General features: G+C 45.1%; 1 protein-coding gene across 1 annotated transcript in view; it reads right to left on the reverse strand.

Annotated features, from left to right (window-relative positions):
- LOC123765384 (uncharacterized) overlaps positions 1–16657 on the reverse strand; it is a 473535-nt gene that overhangs the window by 55076 nt on the left and 401802 nt on the right. Inside the window, exon 5 of the mRNA XM_069335483.1 lies at positions 15412–15491. Within this exon, the coding sequence (XP_069191584.1) occupies positions 15412–15491 (80 nt within the window). The remainder of the gene's footprint in view (positions 1–15411; positions 15492–16657) is intronic.

A 16657-nucleotide genomic window follows, 5' to 3' on the forward strand; every position in this document is an offset into this window, starting at 1 on the left:
AAGAGCCAAAGCTCAACCCCCGCAAGCACAATTAGGTGAGTACCAACGCCAACATGGGTTCTGGACAGGGAAATCATGCCTAACAAACCTTTTGGAATTCTATGATAAAATAACAAGGATAAGGCTGGGCGGACTGCATATATCTAGACTGCCAGAAGGCCTTTGATACAGTACCGCACATGAGACTGCTATACAAACTTGAGAGGCAGGCAGGAGTTAGCGGAAAGGCCCTAGCATGGGTGAGGAATTACCTAACAGGAAGGAGCCAGAGAGTAATGGTAAGGGGCGAGAAGTCGGACTGACGAACAGTAACGAGTGGAGTATCTCAAGGATCGGTGCTGAGACCAATCCTCTTTCATATATACGTAAATTATATGTTTACAGGAGTGGAATCCTACATGTTAATTCTCGCGGATGACGCAAAGTTAATGAGAAAAATTGTGACAGATGAGGATTGTTGGATTCTCCAAGAGGACCTGGACAGGTTGCAGAGATGGTCAGAGAAATGGCTACTGGAGTTCTACACGAGTAAATGTAAAGTTATGGAAATGGGATCAGGTGATAGGCGACCAAAGAGACAGTACACACTGAAAGGGAACTGTCTATCTGTAACGATTCGAGAAAGAGACTTGGGAGTGGACGTAACGCCTAACCTAATTCCTGAGGCGCATATAAATAGAATACCGACAGCGGCGTACTCTACACTGGCGAAAGTGAGAACTTCATTCAGAAACCTAATTGAGGAGGCTTTTAGGGCGCTTTACACTGCCTACGTGAGACCAGTCTTAGAGTATGCCGCACCATCATGGAGTCCCTACCTGAAGAAACACATAAGGAAACTGGAAAAGGTTCAGAAGTTTGCGACAAGGCTTGTTCCAGAGTTATAAGGGATGGGATATGAAGAGTGCCTGAAAGAACTGAACCTTATGACACTAGAAAAAAGAAGGGAGAGAGAGGATATGATAGGAACATATAAAATACTCAGGGGAATTGACAAAGTGGAGATAGATGAAATGTTCACACGCAATAGTAACAGAACGAGGGGACATGGGTGGAAGCTGGAAACTCAGATGAGTCACAGAGATTTTAGGAAGTATTCTTTTAGCGTGAGAGTAGTGGGAAAATGGAATGCGCTTAAGGAACAGGTTGTGGAAGCAAACTCTATTCATAATTTTAAAACTAGATATGATACGGAAATGGGACAGGAGTCATTGCTGTAAACAACCGATGGCTAGAAAGGCGGGATCCAAGAGTCAATGCTCGATTCTGCAAGCACAACTAGGTGAGTACACACACACAGGAAGCAGCCTGTATCAGCTGTCTAACTCCCAGATACCTATTTACTGCTAGGTGAACAGGAGTATCAGGGTAAAGGGAACTCTGCCCATTTGTTTCTGCCTCTGTCGGGGACACACACACCCATATATGTGTGCGTGTGTTTGTGTGTGTGTGTGCGTGCGTGTGCGTGTACTTACTTATTTGTGCCTGCAGGATCGAGCATTAACTTTTAGATCCCGCCTTTCTATAGCCATCGGTTGTTTACAGCAATGACTCCTGTCCCATTTCCCTATCATATCTAGTTTTAAAATTATTAATAGCGTTTGCTTCTTCAACCTGTTCCTAAAGTTCAATTCGATTTTTCCACTTCTCTCACGCTAAAAGAAAACTGCCTAGCATCTCTGTGACTCATCTGAATTTCCAGCTTCCACCCATGTCCCCTCGTTCTGTTAGTATTCAGGTTGAACATTTCGTCTATTTCTACTCTGTTATGCCCCTAAGTATTATATATGTTTTTTATCGTATCCCTTCCCCCTTCTTTTTCTAGTGTCGTCAGGTTCAGTTCCTTCATTTGTTCTTTATACTCCATCCCTCGTAACTCTGGAGCGAGCCGTGTCACAAAGTTCTTTTTCAGTTTCCTTATGTGTAGGTACGTAAATAGGTACCTGGGAGTCAGTCAGCTGCTACGGGCTGCTTCCTGCATGGGAATGAGTGAGAGAGAAATATATAGTAGACATAATAGAAGAAAAATAGGTTAGGGGTCAGTACATTAGACAACCGACGGTTAGAATGGCTGGGTCCAACAGATAACAGCTCGATGCTACTGGCACAAATAGTAAATACACACACACACACACACACACACACACACACACACACACTCATTAATGGAAGTCAGAGACAGGAAGCTCCAAACACAACATGTGAAGGAACACACTAGGAAAAGAGGAGGGAATAAACCAAGCCTATTAGACCTGATTTTTACCCAGAACGAGGAAGACTTCGTGAATTTGGAACTTGAAATACGACCAGGAGCCAGTGATCATTGTGTCCTAGTCTTTAACTACATGATCGAACTTAAAATTGTGACCACGGGGCAAGAGGTGTGGGAAAGGAGAGTGGACTATAGGAAAGGGGATTGCTGGAGGATAAGGAAATATCTGGGAAAAGTGCAGTGGGAGGAAGAACTTAGAGGGAAAATAATCCAAGATAAGATGGACCTAGTCATATGGAAATGCAAGAAGGCCGACAAAAGTTTTATACCAACAGTCGGGGAAAAAAGTATGAGGGAATATAATAACCCATGGTTTAACAGACAGTGCCAGGAAGCAAAATTAAGAAGTAAGAGGGAGTGGAGGAAGTACAGATGACAAAGGATAGAGGAAAAGAAGAATAGATACACCAGAACTAAGATGGAGTACATAAATACAAGAAGAGTATTTATGTACTCAAGCCTGATCAGCTCATATTGTAAGAAGAGGAGATGACCCAAGAAGAGAGACTAATGGATATAGAAGTGACAGAAGAGGAGGCAAAGAAACAGCTGACAACACTGGACGAAACCAAAGCAGTTGGACCAAACAATGTATCACCGTGGACACTAAAAGAGTCAGCACAGGCCCTCAGCGTGCCTCTAACAAAGACCTTTAATGACTCACCAATTTTGATTGTTGCCGCCGGAGGCGGCTAGTTTCTTGTGCACTCCATACTCATCCTGTGAGCGGTAGCGCAAAAAGCATTACAGAGGGCACAAAAGGTCTTTATCAGACCTCAACGGAAATTATTATATAAACAATTTTATCTATCCTTCACACCTTAAAATTACAATGTGAGCTAGTTACAGAGAATGTTTTATTTCAAGAGCTATATATTTACAGTAAGTCATTATACATTAATAATTGGTCTTATCGCTAATACATAATTGAGCAATGGAGATATTGGAGAGTCATAGGGGAGCTGCTGTTTATTATTAGTTTTCACAATACACTACTTGTTTCACTACTGGGAGGGAAATATGGATACAGTGCAAGGATTTCAGGTAATTTATCCATGGTAATAAGATAGGTTGCCATAACATACAACGTGAGTTTAAATTGATCTCTCTCTAAATGGCTCAATTTTACTACAATCCAAGATATAGTGTTCGAGTGTGTGTCTCTGTCTTTGTCCACACACTTTACACTGTACTTCATCTAGATCCCCATACAAGACGAACTGCCAGAGATACCTGTAGCCAAGTCTTATACGAGCTGTGACAACATCTGTTAGTCTACTGACCTTGTTACTTGCCCCATACACATGTTTTACTTCACACATTTCCTTCACACATTTCATTATGATAAATAATGGATCTGCTAGTTCCAATTTGCATTGTTCTACTTTCTTCAAATTTATCCTGGAGTTCTCGTCTAAGGACACTTTTGAGGGACCTATTTGATAACTCAAGACTTCGTTCAATACTGTCTTTATTTACTGCAGCCTTAGCAAGGGCGTCAACTTTATCATGTTCCTGCAGGCCAATGTGAGAAGGAATCCATAACGTTTTTATATTTACCCTCTTGCTAAGTATGCTTATATATCTATGTCTGGCTTCTGAGACAAGCACGTTATTACTTGATTGCAAACTGTTTATTGCTAGTAATGAGAAATGGGAGTCGGAAATAACTAAGCTGTCTACTTCAATGTTGTCAATAATTTCGAGTGCTAACTGTATTGCTACCAACTCACTGTGGATGCCCAGTTACTAATTCTTATACGCCTTTGAATTGTGCTGCCATCGGGCTGATGAGCAATAAAAACAGTTCCTGCCCTCCCTGTAGCTGTATTGAGTGGTCCGTCAGTGTAATCTTACAAAGGTTGGGTTGATCCACTCTTCTTCCAGCAAATGGGTTGCCCATCTGCTGATTGTAAGCCCATTGAGGATTGTAAGATTCTCCAGGATGACTTGAACAAGTTGCAGTAGAAATGGCTGCTAGAGTTCAACAGTAACAAGTGCAAGGTGATGGAAATGGGGACAGGAACCAGGTGACCGAAAGGCCAATATACGATGGTGAGGTGAGGACAACTAGGTGAGCACACACTCGAGTGTGTGCTAACGTTTACACACTTATGCACAAAAGTACAATGGTGGCCTTGAGGTCATGACTGGATCATGCGCGGACCATGTCGCGTCTTGCACCAGGTCAAAGGTTAAATATTGCAACAACGGGCGGTGGTGGAGGGTGAGGAATACAGAAAATATGGGGGTTTAAGGGAAGATAAGGGAGGAGGAGTTAAGGGGGGAGAAGATAAAGGGAGGAGAGGCTAAGGGGAGAGGAAGGAAGGATGAAAACAGAAAATATGGGTTTGAAGCAGGAAAAGAGAAGGGCAAATAATGGGTGAGGGATACAAATGGGGGCACAGAAGTGTGTGTGGGTGAGAGGGGACCAGGGAGAGCGAGAATAAAGGAGAAAGAGGGTGAAAAAGGGAGAGGCAGATCGACCAAGGAGAATAGCGAATAAGGAGGAATGGGTTAGAGGAATGATAAATAAAGAGTCGGGAATAGCAGAAAAGAGGGCTGTAGGAAAGTCTTGGATAAGGGACAGATGGGGAAGGGGTGAGTCGTCAGAAGCGAACCTGGCACTTAAACCATCAAATCGTACCATAACAAATTTATTAATACCGTATGTTGTTGATGTTTTAGATTTAGCTACTCAGAACGAAATGTCCATGTAGCACGGGCTATAGTGAACCCGTAATTAATATTGTAATGCTAAAAGTCATTATTATCCCATTAAAGACGTTGTACCACACCTCACCTCACCCCTTTCCTGCCTATATATCCACACTTCATGAACTGTAAAACCATCCTTCTGAAGATATATTATTAATACAAAAGTACTTTGGTACTTAAGTATCTTAAGTACTTTTGTATTTATGTCGTGTTGTGTTGTTGCAGCACCCAGGCACTCTGCAGCAACTTGGTCTACAATGGGTCATCCCAGCTAGATTACTTGTGGGCTTTTGAGGGTGGTGGTTGAGGTGATGGGCCTGCACAAGAGGCCTACTCAGTGGCACAGCGTGTAAAATTGGGATCGTGTACACCTGCCAGCTGATGTAATTAGGCAGGCAAAATTTCCTTCACAAGGTCATCGGATGCCGAGGAGGAGGACAGGAAGGCTGGTACAGCGATTTGCGTTACTGTTCGAATTCCGAGGCCCCCAAGTCTTACTGGAAGAGAGGCTTGTTTCCACTGTAGGTCATTGAGAGAGAGGTTGAGGGCTTTTTCTAGCATTGATTTCAGTAACAGGTCATACTCTCCTAGTTTTTTGCTACTGTAGGATGGTGAACACCTCAGAAAGTAGGTTAACCTGGGGTGGGACAGACATCTGGTGATGAGGTAAAGTGCATCATGGGCATCAATATCCTTAATCATCCCATCCATTCTCTTAAGGTTGGCGATTTTCTTATCGAGGACGTCATGGATGGCTTTTAACCCCAGGGGGGCTCCTAGGGGTGTGCTGTCTTCAGGTTTAGTTGACCGGATATTTGGCAAAACATCCTCTATTCTCTATGATGCCCCGGTTGGAACATAATATTTCACACTTAGAAGGGTTCAGGGTGTGTGTGTGTGTGTGTGAGTCTGTGAGTGTGTATATATATATATATATATATATATATATATATATATATATATATATATATATATATATATATATATATATATATATATATATATATATATAAGAGAGAGCGAGAGAGAGAGAGAGAAAGAGAGAAAGAGAGCGAGAGAGAAAGAGAGAAAGAGAGAGAGAGAGAGAGAGAGAGAGAGAGAGAGAGAGAGAGAGAGAGAGAGAGAATTTCAGAAAAGAGAGAAAAAATAATTCAGACACCTATCTGCTGCCCAACTGGAAATGTATGCCTTCACTAGGGTGCCACTCTGGCATGAAGGTGTTAGGTGTTCCTTGTCCTGGTCACATCAACTGCTAACCACCCTATCGTGGATAATAACATTTCTTTAACTTAGACCATTGGGGGGTCTTGAACCTTCAATCCTTCCTTATTGTTGGTGCTGGTGGCTCAGTAGAAAGAGCTGAGGTTCAAGCCTCCAATGGCCCAAGTGAATGAAATGTTATTATCCACGTTATGGTGGTTAGCCGGTCGGCCGAGCGGACACGCTGGAATTGTGATCCTATGGTCCCCGGGTTCGATCCCGGGTCCCGGCGAGAAACAATGAGCAGAGTTTCTTTCACCCTATGCCCCTGTTACCTAGCAGTAAAATAGGTACCTGGGTGTTAGTCAGCTGTCACGGGCTGCTTCCTGGGGTGTGTGTGTGTATGTTTGTGTGTGGTGTGGGGAAAAAAAATAGTAGTAGTAGAAACAGTTGATTGACAGTTGAGAGGCGGGCCGAAAGAGCAGAGCTCAACCCCCGCAAGCACAACTAGGTGAATAAACACACACACACACACACACACACACACACACACACACACACACACACACACACACACACACACACACACACACACACACACACACACACACAAGAACTGATTACCATGCCACAGTCTTTAAAAGTATCAGACGCTTGAGTATCTTCCTCTTATCATGGTAATATTATGGAGCATCAACAAGCATGACCAACACGGGCGTGTTTACCCAGCGCAGATGAAACAGTCCCCCACGACGCCGCACAAACACCTCATTATTCCTTCCGAATTAACACCTGGAAAAAAGTTTGGACGCAAGGACGAAGAGGGTCAGACGCGCTGGAGCCGTCTGGAGATCCATATGAAGATTCGCCTAACATATGGAGACCTTAGCAGCCGTGCGTCCAAATCCTCACAACCAATCCGAAGATCTTTGACGTGGTCGGACAAAGCTACTCCCTGGGGCGGAGGACCAGGAGAAGATAGATCAAGTCGCATGATATCAGAGCTGGTGAGACAAAGAGGGGCAAGTCTACGTGCAGAAAGAGGGGAAGGAAGAGAGGGGAAATCGTGGCTGTTATTCCGTCTGGGTTCCGGGTCAAGTGAGTCTCTCCTGGGGTAATGTGGCGCCAATTTACGCACGTCGTTCAGGTTGTCAATCTGTCGTCAGTGACCGTTGCATCTGATTTGAATGTCTGGATTCTGAATTGAATTCTGATTCTAAATCAAATCTGAATGTTTGATTTAGGGCTTTACTGTCGCCCTATATGGCTCATTGGGGCTCTGTAAGCTCACTGTACTTATCTAATTGTGCTTGCGGGGGTTGAGCTTTGGCTCTTTGGTTTACTTTATCTCTGTGGCTTTCTAAATAACTAGCTTTAACTCTAGAACTGTGGTTCTAGCCGAGTTACTGCGGCTCTAAATGGTTCATTGTGGTATATCTGTTTCACTTGGCACTTAAGTTCATTGTGCTATATGCTCTTAGCTTCATTGTGATACTGTTCACTATGGCTCATTGTAGTTATATTGGTTACTGCAGGGCGTTATATGCGGCTCTATATGATTCACTGTGGCTCCATATGCCTCGGGCTCGATCTGGTTCACCGTGACTATGTGGCTCAATTTCTAGTTATTCCCGGTTCGAATTCTTGTTTCATGTTCACGCCTTATCTCTGTGAATGACTGCATGTTGGCTCTTTGTCACACAGCACGGCTCTATTTGGCTCTGGCGATCTCTATGCGATCATAAAGAACCAATGATTTATCATTGGTTCTTCATGTTGTCATTTTTTACCATTTTCTGGCGGTCAATGTGGCATCTGGCTATCTTAAGTGGCTTCATGAGGTGCTATAGTGAAAACATTCTTGGTTTCCACTCTAGCTGTCTATTAAATTTGAACGTGTTATCTATTCTGATTGGTTATCTATTTATGGTCTATTAGTTATCTATTTATGGTCAACTGCTTACAGATTATTTTATCTCTGTGGCTTTCTAAATGACTTGCTTTGACTCTCTCTGGGTCACTATGGGGTCTCTTGTCACTCTCACTATGGGGTCTCTTGTCACTCACTATGGGGTCTCTTGTCACTCTCACTATGGGGTCTCTTGTCACTCTCACTATGGGGTCTCTTGTCACTCTCACTATGGGGTCTCTTGTCACTCTCACTATGGGGTCTCTTGTCACTCTCACTATGGGGTCTGTCACTCTCACTATGGGGTCTCTTGTCACTTTCACTATGGGGTCTGTCACTCTCACTATGGGGTCTGTCACTCTCACTATGGAGTCTCTTGTCACTCTCACTATGGGGTCTCTTGTCACTCTCACTATGGGGTCTGTCACTCTCACTATGGGGTCTCTTGTCACTCTCACTATGGGGTCTGTCACTCTCACTATGGGGTCTGTCACTCTCACTATGGGGTCTGTCACTCTCACTATGGGGTCTGTCACTCTCACTATGGGGTCTGTCACTCTCACTATGGGGTCTGTCACTCACTATGGGGTCTGTCACTCTCACTATGGGGTCTGTCACTCTCACTATGGGGTCTGTCACTCTCACTATGGGGTCTGTCACTCTCACTATGGGGTCTGTCACTCTCACTATGGGGTCTGTCACTCTCACTATGGGGTCTCTTGTCACTCTCACTATGGGTCTGTCACTCTCACTATGGGGTCTGTCACTCTCACTATGGGGTCTGTCACTCTCACTATGGGGTCTGTCACTCTCACTATGGGGTCTGTCACTCACTATGGGGTCTGTCACTCTCACTATGGGTCTCTTGTCACTCTCACTAAGGGGTCTGTCACTCTCACTATGGGGTCTGTCACTCTCACTATGGGGTCTGTCACTCTCACTATGGGGTCTCTTGTCACTCTCACTATGGGGTCTGTCACTCTCACTATGGGGTCTGTCACTCTCACTATGGGGTCTGTCACTCTCACTATGGGGTCTGTCACTCTCACTATGGGGTCTGTCACTCTCACTATGGGTCTCTTGTCACTCTCACTATGGGGTCTGTCACTCTCACTATGGGGTCTGTCACTCTCACTATGGGGTCTGTCACTCTCACTTTGGGGTCTGTCACTCTCACTATGGGGTCTGTCACTCTCACTATGGGGTCTGTCACTCTCACTATGGGGTCTGTCACTCTCACTATGGGGTCTGTCACTCTCACTATGGGGTCTGTCACTCTCACTATGGGGTCTGTCACTCTCACTATGGGGTCTGTCACTCTCACTATGGGGTCTCTTGTCACTCTCACTATGGGGTCTCTTGTCACTCTCACTATGGGGTCTGTCACTCACTATGGGGTCTGTCACTCTCACTATGGGGTCTCTTGTCACTCACTATGGGGTCTGTCACTCTCACTATGGGGTCTGTCACTCTCACTATGGGGTCTGTCACTCTCACTATGGGGTCTGTCACTCTCACTATGGGGTCTGTCACTCTCACTATGGGGTCTGTCACTCTCACTATGGGGTCTGTCACTCTCACTATGGGGTCTCTTGTCACTCTCACTATGGGGTCTGTCACTCTCACTATGGGGTCTCTTGTCACTCTCACTATGAGGTCTGTCACTCTCACTATGGGGTCTCTTGTCACTCTCACTATGGGGTCTGTCACTCTCACTATGGGATCTGTCACTCTCACTATGGGGTCTCTTGTCACTCTCACTATGGGGTCTGTCACTCTCACTATGGGGTCTCTTGTCACTCTCACTATGGGGTCTGTCACTCTCACTATGGGGTCTGTCACTCTCACTATGGGGTCTCTTGTCACTCTCACTATGGGGTCTGTCACTCTCACTATGGGGTCTCTTGTCACTCTCACTATGGGGTCTGTCACTCTCACTATGAGGTCTGTCACTCTCACTATGGGGTCTGTCACTCTCACTATGGGGTCTCTTGTCACTCTCACTATGGGGTCTGTCACTCTCACTATGGGGTCTGTCACTCTCACTATGGGTCTCTTGTCACTCTCACTATGGGGTCTGTCACTCTCACTATGGGGTCTGTCACTCTCACTATGGGGTCTCTTGTCACTCTCACTATGGGGTCTGTCACTCTCACTATGGGGTCTGTCACTCTCACTATGGGTCTCTTGTCACTCTCACTATGGGGTCTGTCACTCTCACTATGGGGTCTGTCACTCTCATTATGGGGTCTCTTGTCACTCTCACTATGGGGTCTGTCACTTTTACTATGGGTCTGTCACTCTCACTATGGGGTCTGTCACTCTCACTATGGGTCTGTCACTCTCACTATGGGGTCTGTCACTCTCACTATGGGTTTGTCACTCACTATAGGTCTGTCACTCACTATGGGGTCTGTCACTCTCACTATGGATCTGTCACTCTCACTATGGGTCTGTCACTCTCACTATGGGTCTGTCACTCTCACTATGGGTCTGTCACTCTCACTATGGGTCTCTTGTCACTCACTATGGGTCTGTCACTCTCACTATGGGGTCTGTCACTCTCACTATGGGTCTGTCACTCTCACTATGGGTCTGTCACTCTCACTATGGGGTCTGTCACTCTCACTATGGGGTCTGTCACTCACTATGGGTCTGTCACTCTCACTATGGGTCTCCTGTCACTCTCACTATGGGTCTGTCACTCTCACTATGGGTCTGTCACTCTCACTATGGGTCTGTCACTCTCACTATGGGTCTGTCACTCTCACTATGGGTCTGTCACTCTTACTATGGGGTCTGTCACTCTCACTATGGGTCTGTCACTCTCACTATGGGTCTGTCACTCTCACTATGGGTCTGTCACTCTCACTATGGGTCTGTCACTCTCACTATGGGTCTGTCACTCTCACTATGGGTCTGTCACTCTCACTATGGGTCTGTCACTCTCACTATGGGTCTGTCACTCTCACTATGGGTCTGTCACTCTCACTATGGGTCTGTCACTCTCACTATGGGTCTGTCACTCTCACTATGGGTCTCTTGTCACTCTCGCTATGGGTCTGTCACTCTCACTATGGGTCTCTTGTCACTCTCACTATGGGTCTCTTGTCACTCTCACTATGGGTCTGTCACTCTCACTATGGGTCTGTCACTCTCACTATGGGTCTGTCACTCTCACTATGGGTCTGTCACTCTCACTATGGGGTCTCTTGTCACTCTCACTATGGGTCTGTCACTCTCACTATGGGGTCTGTCACTCTCACTATGGGTCTGTCACTCTCACTATGGGGTCTCGTCACACTCACTATGGGGTCTGTCACTCTCACTATGGGTCTGTCACTCTCACTATGGGTCTGTCACTCTCACTATGGGTCTGTCACTCTCACTATGGGGTCTCTTGTCACTCTCACTATGGGTCTGTCACTCTCACTATGGGGTCTGTCACTCTCACTATGGGGTCTGTCACTCTCACTATGGGTCTGTCACTCTCACTTATGGGTCTGTCACTCACTATGGGTCTGTCACTCTCACTATGGGTCTGTCACTCTCACTATGGGTCTCTTGTCACTCTCACTATGGGGTCTGTCACTCTCACTATGGGTCTGTCACTCTCACTATGGGTCTGTCACTCACTATGGGTCTGTCACTCTCACTATGGGTCTCTGTCACTCACTATGGGTCTGTCACTCTCACTATGGGTCTGTCACTCACTATGGGTCTGTCACTCTCACTATGGGTCTCTTGTCACTCACTATGGGGTCTGTCACTCTCACTATGGGTCTGTCACTCTCACTATGGGTCTCTGTCACTCACTATGGGTCTGTCACTCTCACTATGGGTCTCTGTCACTCACTATGGGTCTGTCACTCTCACTATGGGTCTCTGTCACTCACTATGGGTCTGTCACTCACTATGGGTCTGTCACTCTCACTATGGGTCTGTCACTCTCACTATGGGTCTCTTGTCACTCTCACTATGGGGTCTGTCACTCACTATGGGTCTCTGTCACTCTCACTATGGGTCTCTGTCACTCACTATGGGTCTGTCACTCTCACTATGGGTCTCTGTCACTCACTATGGGTCTGTCACTCTCACTATGGGTCTGTCACTCACTATGGGTCTGTCACTCTCACTATGGGTCTCTTGTCACTCTCACTATGGGGTCTGTCACTCTCACTATGGGTCTGTCACTCTCACTATGGGTCTCTGTCACTCACTATGGGTCTGTCACTCTCACTATGGGTCTCTGTCACTCACTATGGGTCTGTCACTCTCACTATGGGTCTCTGTCACTCACTATGGGTCTGTCACTTTCACTATGGGTCTCTGTCACTCACTATGGGTTTGTCACTCTCACTATGGGTCTGTCACTCTCACTATGGGGTCTGTCACTCTCACTATGGGTCTCTTGTCACTCTCACTATGGGTCTGTCACTCTCACTATGGGGTCTGTCACTCACTATGGGTCTGTCACTCTCACTATGGGTCTCTGTCACTCACTATGGGTCTGTCACTCTCAGTATGGGTCTCTGTCTCTCACTATGGGTCTGTCACTCTCACTATGGGTCTCTGTCACTCACTATGGGTCTGTCACTCTCACTATGGGTCTCTGTCACTCACTATGGGTCTGTCACTCTCACTATGGGTCTCTGTCACTCACTATGGGTCTGTCACTCTCACTATGGGTCTCTGGAAAAGGCTCCACTATTTGTACTTAAATTATTTGCTTCGCAGTTCTCGTCTTATGTTCTTTTTCCTTCCTTCTTTAGTAGGCAACATTTCTTATTTGTTCTTCTTTATTTTCAACTCGGCCCTTTTTTCCCTTGTAATATATTTTCATTAATTCTGAATACATGGCTCTCTCTCTCTCTCTCTCTCTCTCTCTCTCTCTCTCTCTCTCTCTCTCTCTCTCTCTCTCTCTCTCTCTCTCTCTCTCTCTCTCTCTCTCTCTCTCTCGCTCTCTCTCTCTCTCTCTCTCTGTCTGTCTGTCTGTCTGCCCACATGCACTTTCTGTCTCGAAGACGTCCTCCGTCTCGTTATGTTTTCTTGCTAAAGGTTTCTGAAGTTGTCTTGACATGTGACGTGTTTGTTGATATCTCAGCTGTGTTTTATAGTTTTATTTGACGGGAAAACCAGTATATGTGTGTGTACTCACCTAGTTGTGCTTGCGAGGGTTGAGCTTTGGCTCTAGTCTCGCCTCTCAACCGTCAATCAACTGATGTACAGGTTCCTGAGCCTATTGGGCTCTATCATATCAACACTTGAAACTGTGTATGGAGTCAGCCTCCACCACATCACTTCCTAATGCATTCCATTTGTCAACCACTCTGACACTAAAAAAGTTCTTTCTAATATCTCTGTGGCTCATTTGGGCACTCAGTTTCCACCTGTGTCCCCTTGTGCGTGTGCCCCTTGTGTTAAATAGCCTGTCTTTATCTACCCTATCAATTCGTTTGAGAATCTTATATGTGATGATCATGTCCCCCATAACTCTTCTGTCTTCCAACGACGGGAAGTTTAATTCCAGTAATCTCTCTTCATAGCTTATACCCCTCAGTTCGGGTACTAGTCTGGTGGCAAACCTTTGAACCTTTTTCAGTTTAGTCGTATGCTTGACTCGATATGGACACTCCATGCTGGGGCTGCATACTCCAGGATTGGTCTGACATAGGTGTGTGTGTGTGTGTGTATACTCACCTATTTGTGCTTGCTGGGGTTGAGCTTTGGCTTTTTGGTCCCGCCTTTCAACTGTCAATCAATTGGTGTGCAGTTTCCTGAGCCTACTGGGCTCTATCATATCTACATTTAAAACTGTGTATGTAGTCAGCCTCCACCACATCACTGCCTAATGCATTCCTTCTGTTAACTACTCTGACACTGAAAAAGTTCTTTCTAACGTCCCTGTGGCTCATTTGGGTACTCAGTTTCCATGTGTGTCCCCGTTTTCGCGTACCACCCGTGTTAAACAGTTTATCTTTATCTACCATGTCAATGCCTCTGAGAATTTTGTAGGTAGGATTGGATTGTGTGTGTGTGTGTGTGTGTGTGTGTGTGTGTGTGTGTGTGTGTGTGTGTGTGTGTGTGTGTGTGACTGTTTCCCCTTAGATTTACCTTTATCTTCGGGAGTTGTCAGTTGTGTTGTCACCTAATCACTTTGCACATCACTTTTAGTCTTTAATGATTTGTGCTACCGACAAGTTTTGTATGTCCATGTTATCTCAGGTGATTATATATATATAATATATATATATATATATATATATATATATATATATATATATATATATATATATATATATATATATATATTAGTTTTCCTTTCGTTGAGTCCTCCTCTTAGCTTTTACGATTATTTTAGGGTTCTTTCTTCTGTAAACACATTAACGGGACAAACAGGGCTGCCATAACTGGATGACGTCACGCGAGCCCGCTGATTGGACAAGGAGTCGTCGCCAAGCAGTGCTGCCTGTGTATATAGAATGCATACCGAATGTGTATGGAATGTACAAGCTCTGGGCTGTTGCACCCCCAAAAAAGTGTACCTTTTGTAATGCTCATTTAGTAGAGAGCCTGATAAAGGCCGCAACTAAGCCTTACCTTTCCTGTGCGTAGTATTGGAATTTTTCGAGATGTTATATGCATTGGATTCGTCAGGTTAAATGAGTTGTTTTTTCTACTACAGACTGTGGTAGAAAAAGCCTACACATTTAGGATTTGTTGTTCAATGAACCACTGTAGGTTTTTATAGTGCTAATCTAAACACTAATGGGTCTACATACTTAAATACATAAATATACAGACTTACGTCTTCCTACATAACAAGTGTTCTAGGTATCTTTTACATGAGTTGCTTGGATTCACACGTTACCGGCTAAGGTTAGGCAGATGGATTTGTTTACAGATTGGCAATTCAAGCAAACGGGCTGGCCAGATGTGGACGGGTTGGGTCAGTGCTCTCTCAATTATACCACGTGATGGGGAATGTGAATATATTGAAGCCCTGCCATGGGATCGAACCCGCGTTCCTGAACTCCTCAGGCACAGCCCCATCGTACAGTTTCAGTATATTCTCATAGATATATCAAGCTCTTAAGATTTAATTGTGTGTTGGAGGATCATACAACATGGTTTGTATAACAGATCATGTTGTATGGTCTGTTATATGGTGTTGTCTCTCTCTCTCTCTCTCTCTCTCTCTCTCTCTCTCTCTCTCTCTCTCTCTCTCTCTCTCTCTCTCTCTCTCTCTCTCTCTCTCTCTCTCTCTCTCTCTCTCTCTCTCTCTTATCCACACCAGTGTCCCGGGACCCACCTGATGGGGGGCGTGGACGTAGTGCAGAAGACTGTCGTCCTCTTGAAAGTAGTCTTCTTTCTGCAGCAGGAAAGTGTTGTCTGTGGGAGGAGCAGCAGCAGCAGCGGGGTCACACGGGGTCACGGGAGGTTCCATGGCAGTCATTGATGATAACGGCATGTAAAGGAGAGATAGATTAAATATTAAATTAACAAAAAACTCGAAGAACGGTAAATAAATTCCAGACACTCAAACGCACACGCACATGCACCCACACACACACTCACACACACACCTGGAATATGTGTTGCACACCTGGAGAACGTTAGGTTTGTGAACAAACATCAACATGAGTTCTGGAAAGGGAAATCGTGCCTAATAAACCTTTTGGAATTCTATGATAAAATAACGAGGATAAGACAGGACAGAGAAGGTTAGATTGCCAGATCTAACCTTCTGGCCAGAAGGTTAGATCAAATAACTAACCAGACATTAGCCAGATAGACTTCAAATATCCAGACTGCATATTTCTGGACTGCCAAAAAGCCTTTGATACAGTATCGCACATGAGACTGCTATTCAAACTCGAGAGGCAGGCGGGGGTGGGAGGAAAGGCCCTAGCATGGATAAGGAACTACTTAACAGGAAAGTGCCAAGTGCTTTCACTACTTAACAGTGAAAGTGTTACTCTTCTGCCAAAGAGTAACAGAAAGGGGCGAGACGTCAGACTGGCGAGCTGTAACGAGTGGAGTACCTCAAGGATCGGTGCTGGGACCAGTTCTTTTTCTAATATACGTTAATGACATGTTAACAGGAGTAGAGTCCTATATGTCGATGTTCGCGAATGACACGAAGTTAATGAGATTAGTTGTGCCAGATGAGGATTGAAGGATCGTCCAGGAGGACTTGAACAAGTTGCAGAGATGGTCAGGGAAATGGCTACTGGAGTTTAACAAGACCAAGTGTAAAGTTATGGAAATGGGCCTAGGTAATAGGATACCAAAGGGACAGTACACAATGAAGGGAAGCTACCTACCTGAGACGATTCGAGAAAGATACCTGGGAGTAGACGTAATACCATATCTAACTCTTGAGGCACATATAAATAAGATATTGACAGCAACGTGCTCTACGCTTTCAAAAGTTAAAACGTCATTCAGAAACCTAAGTAAGGAGGCACTTAGAGTGCCAGCTTACACTGCCTACGTGAGACTATTCTTTGAGTATGCAGCCTCATCTGTGAGCCCACTCCTGAAGAAGCACATTA

Source organism: Procambarus clarkii, chromosome 33, assembly GCF_040958095.1.
Source record: "Procambarus clarkii isolate CNS0578487 chromosome 33, FALCON_Pclarkii_2.0, whole genome shotgun sequence".
Classification (NCBI taxonomy): domain Eukaryota; kingdom Metazoa; phylum Arthropoda; class Malacostraca; order Decapoda; family Cambaridae; genus Procambarus; species Procambarus clarkii.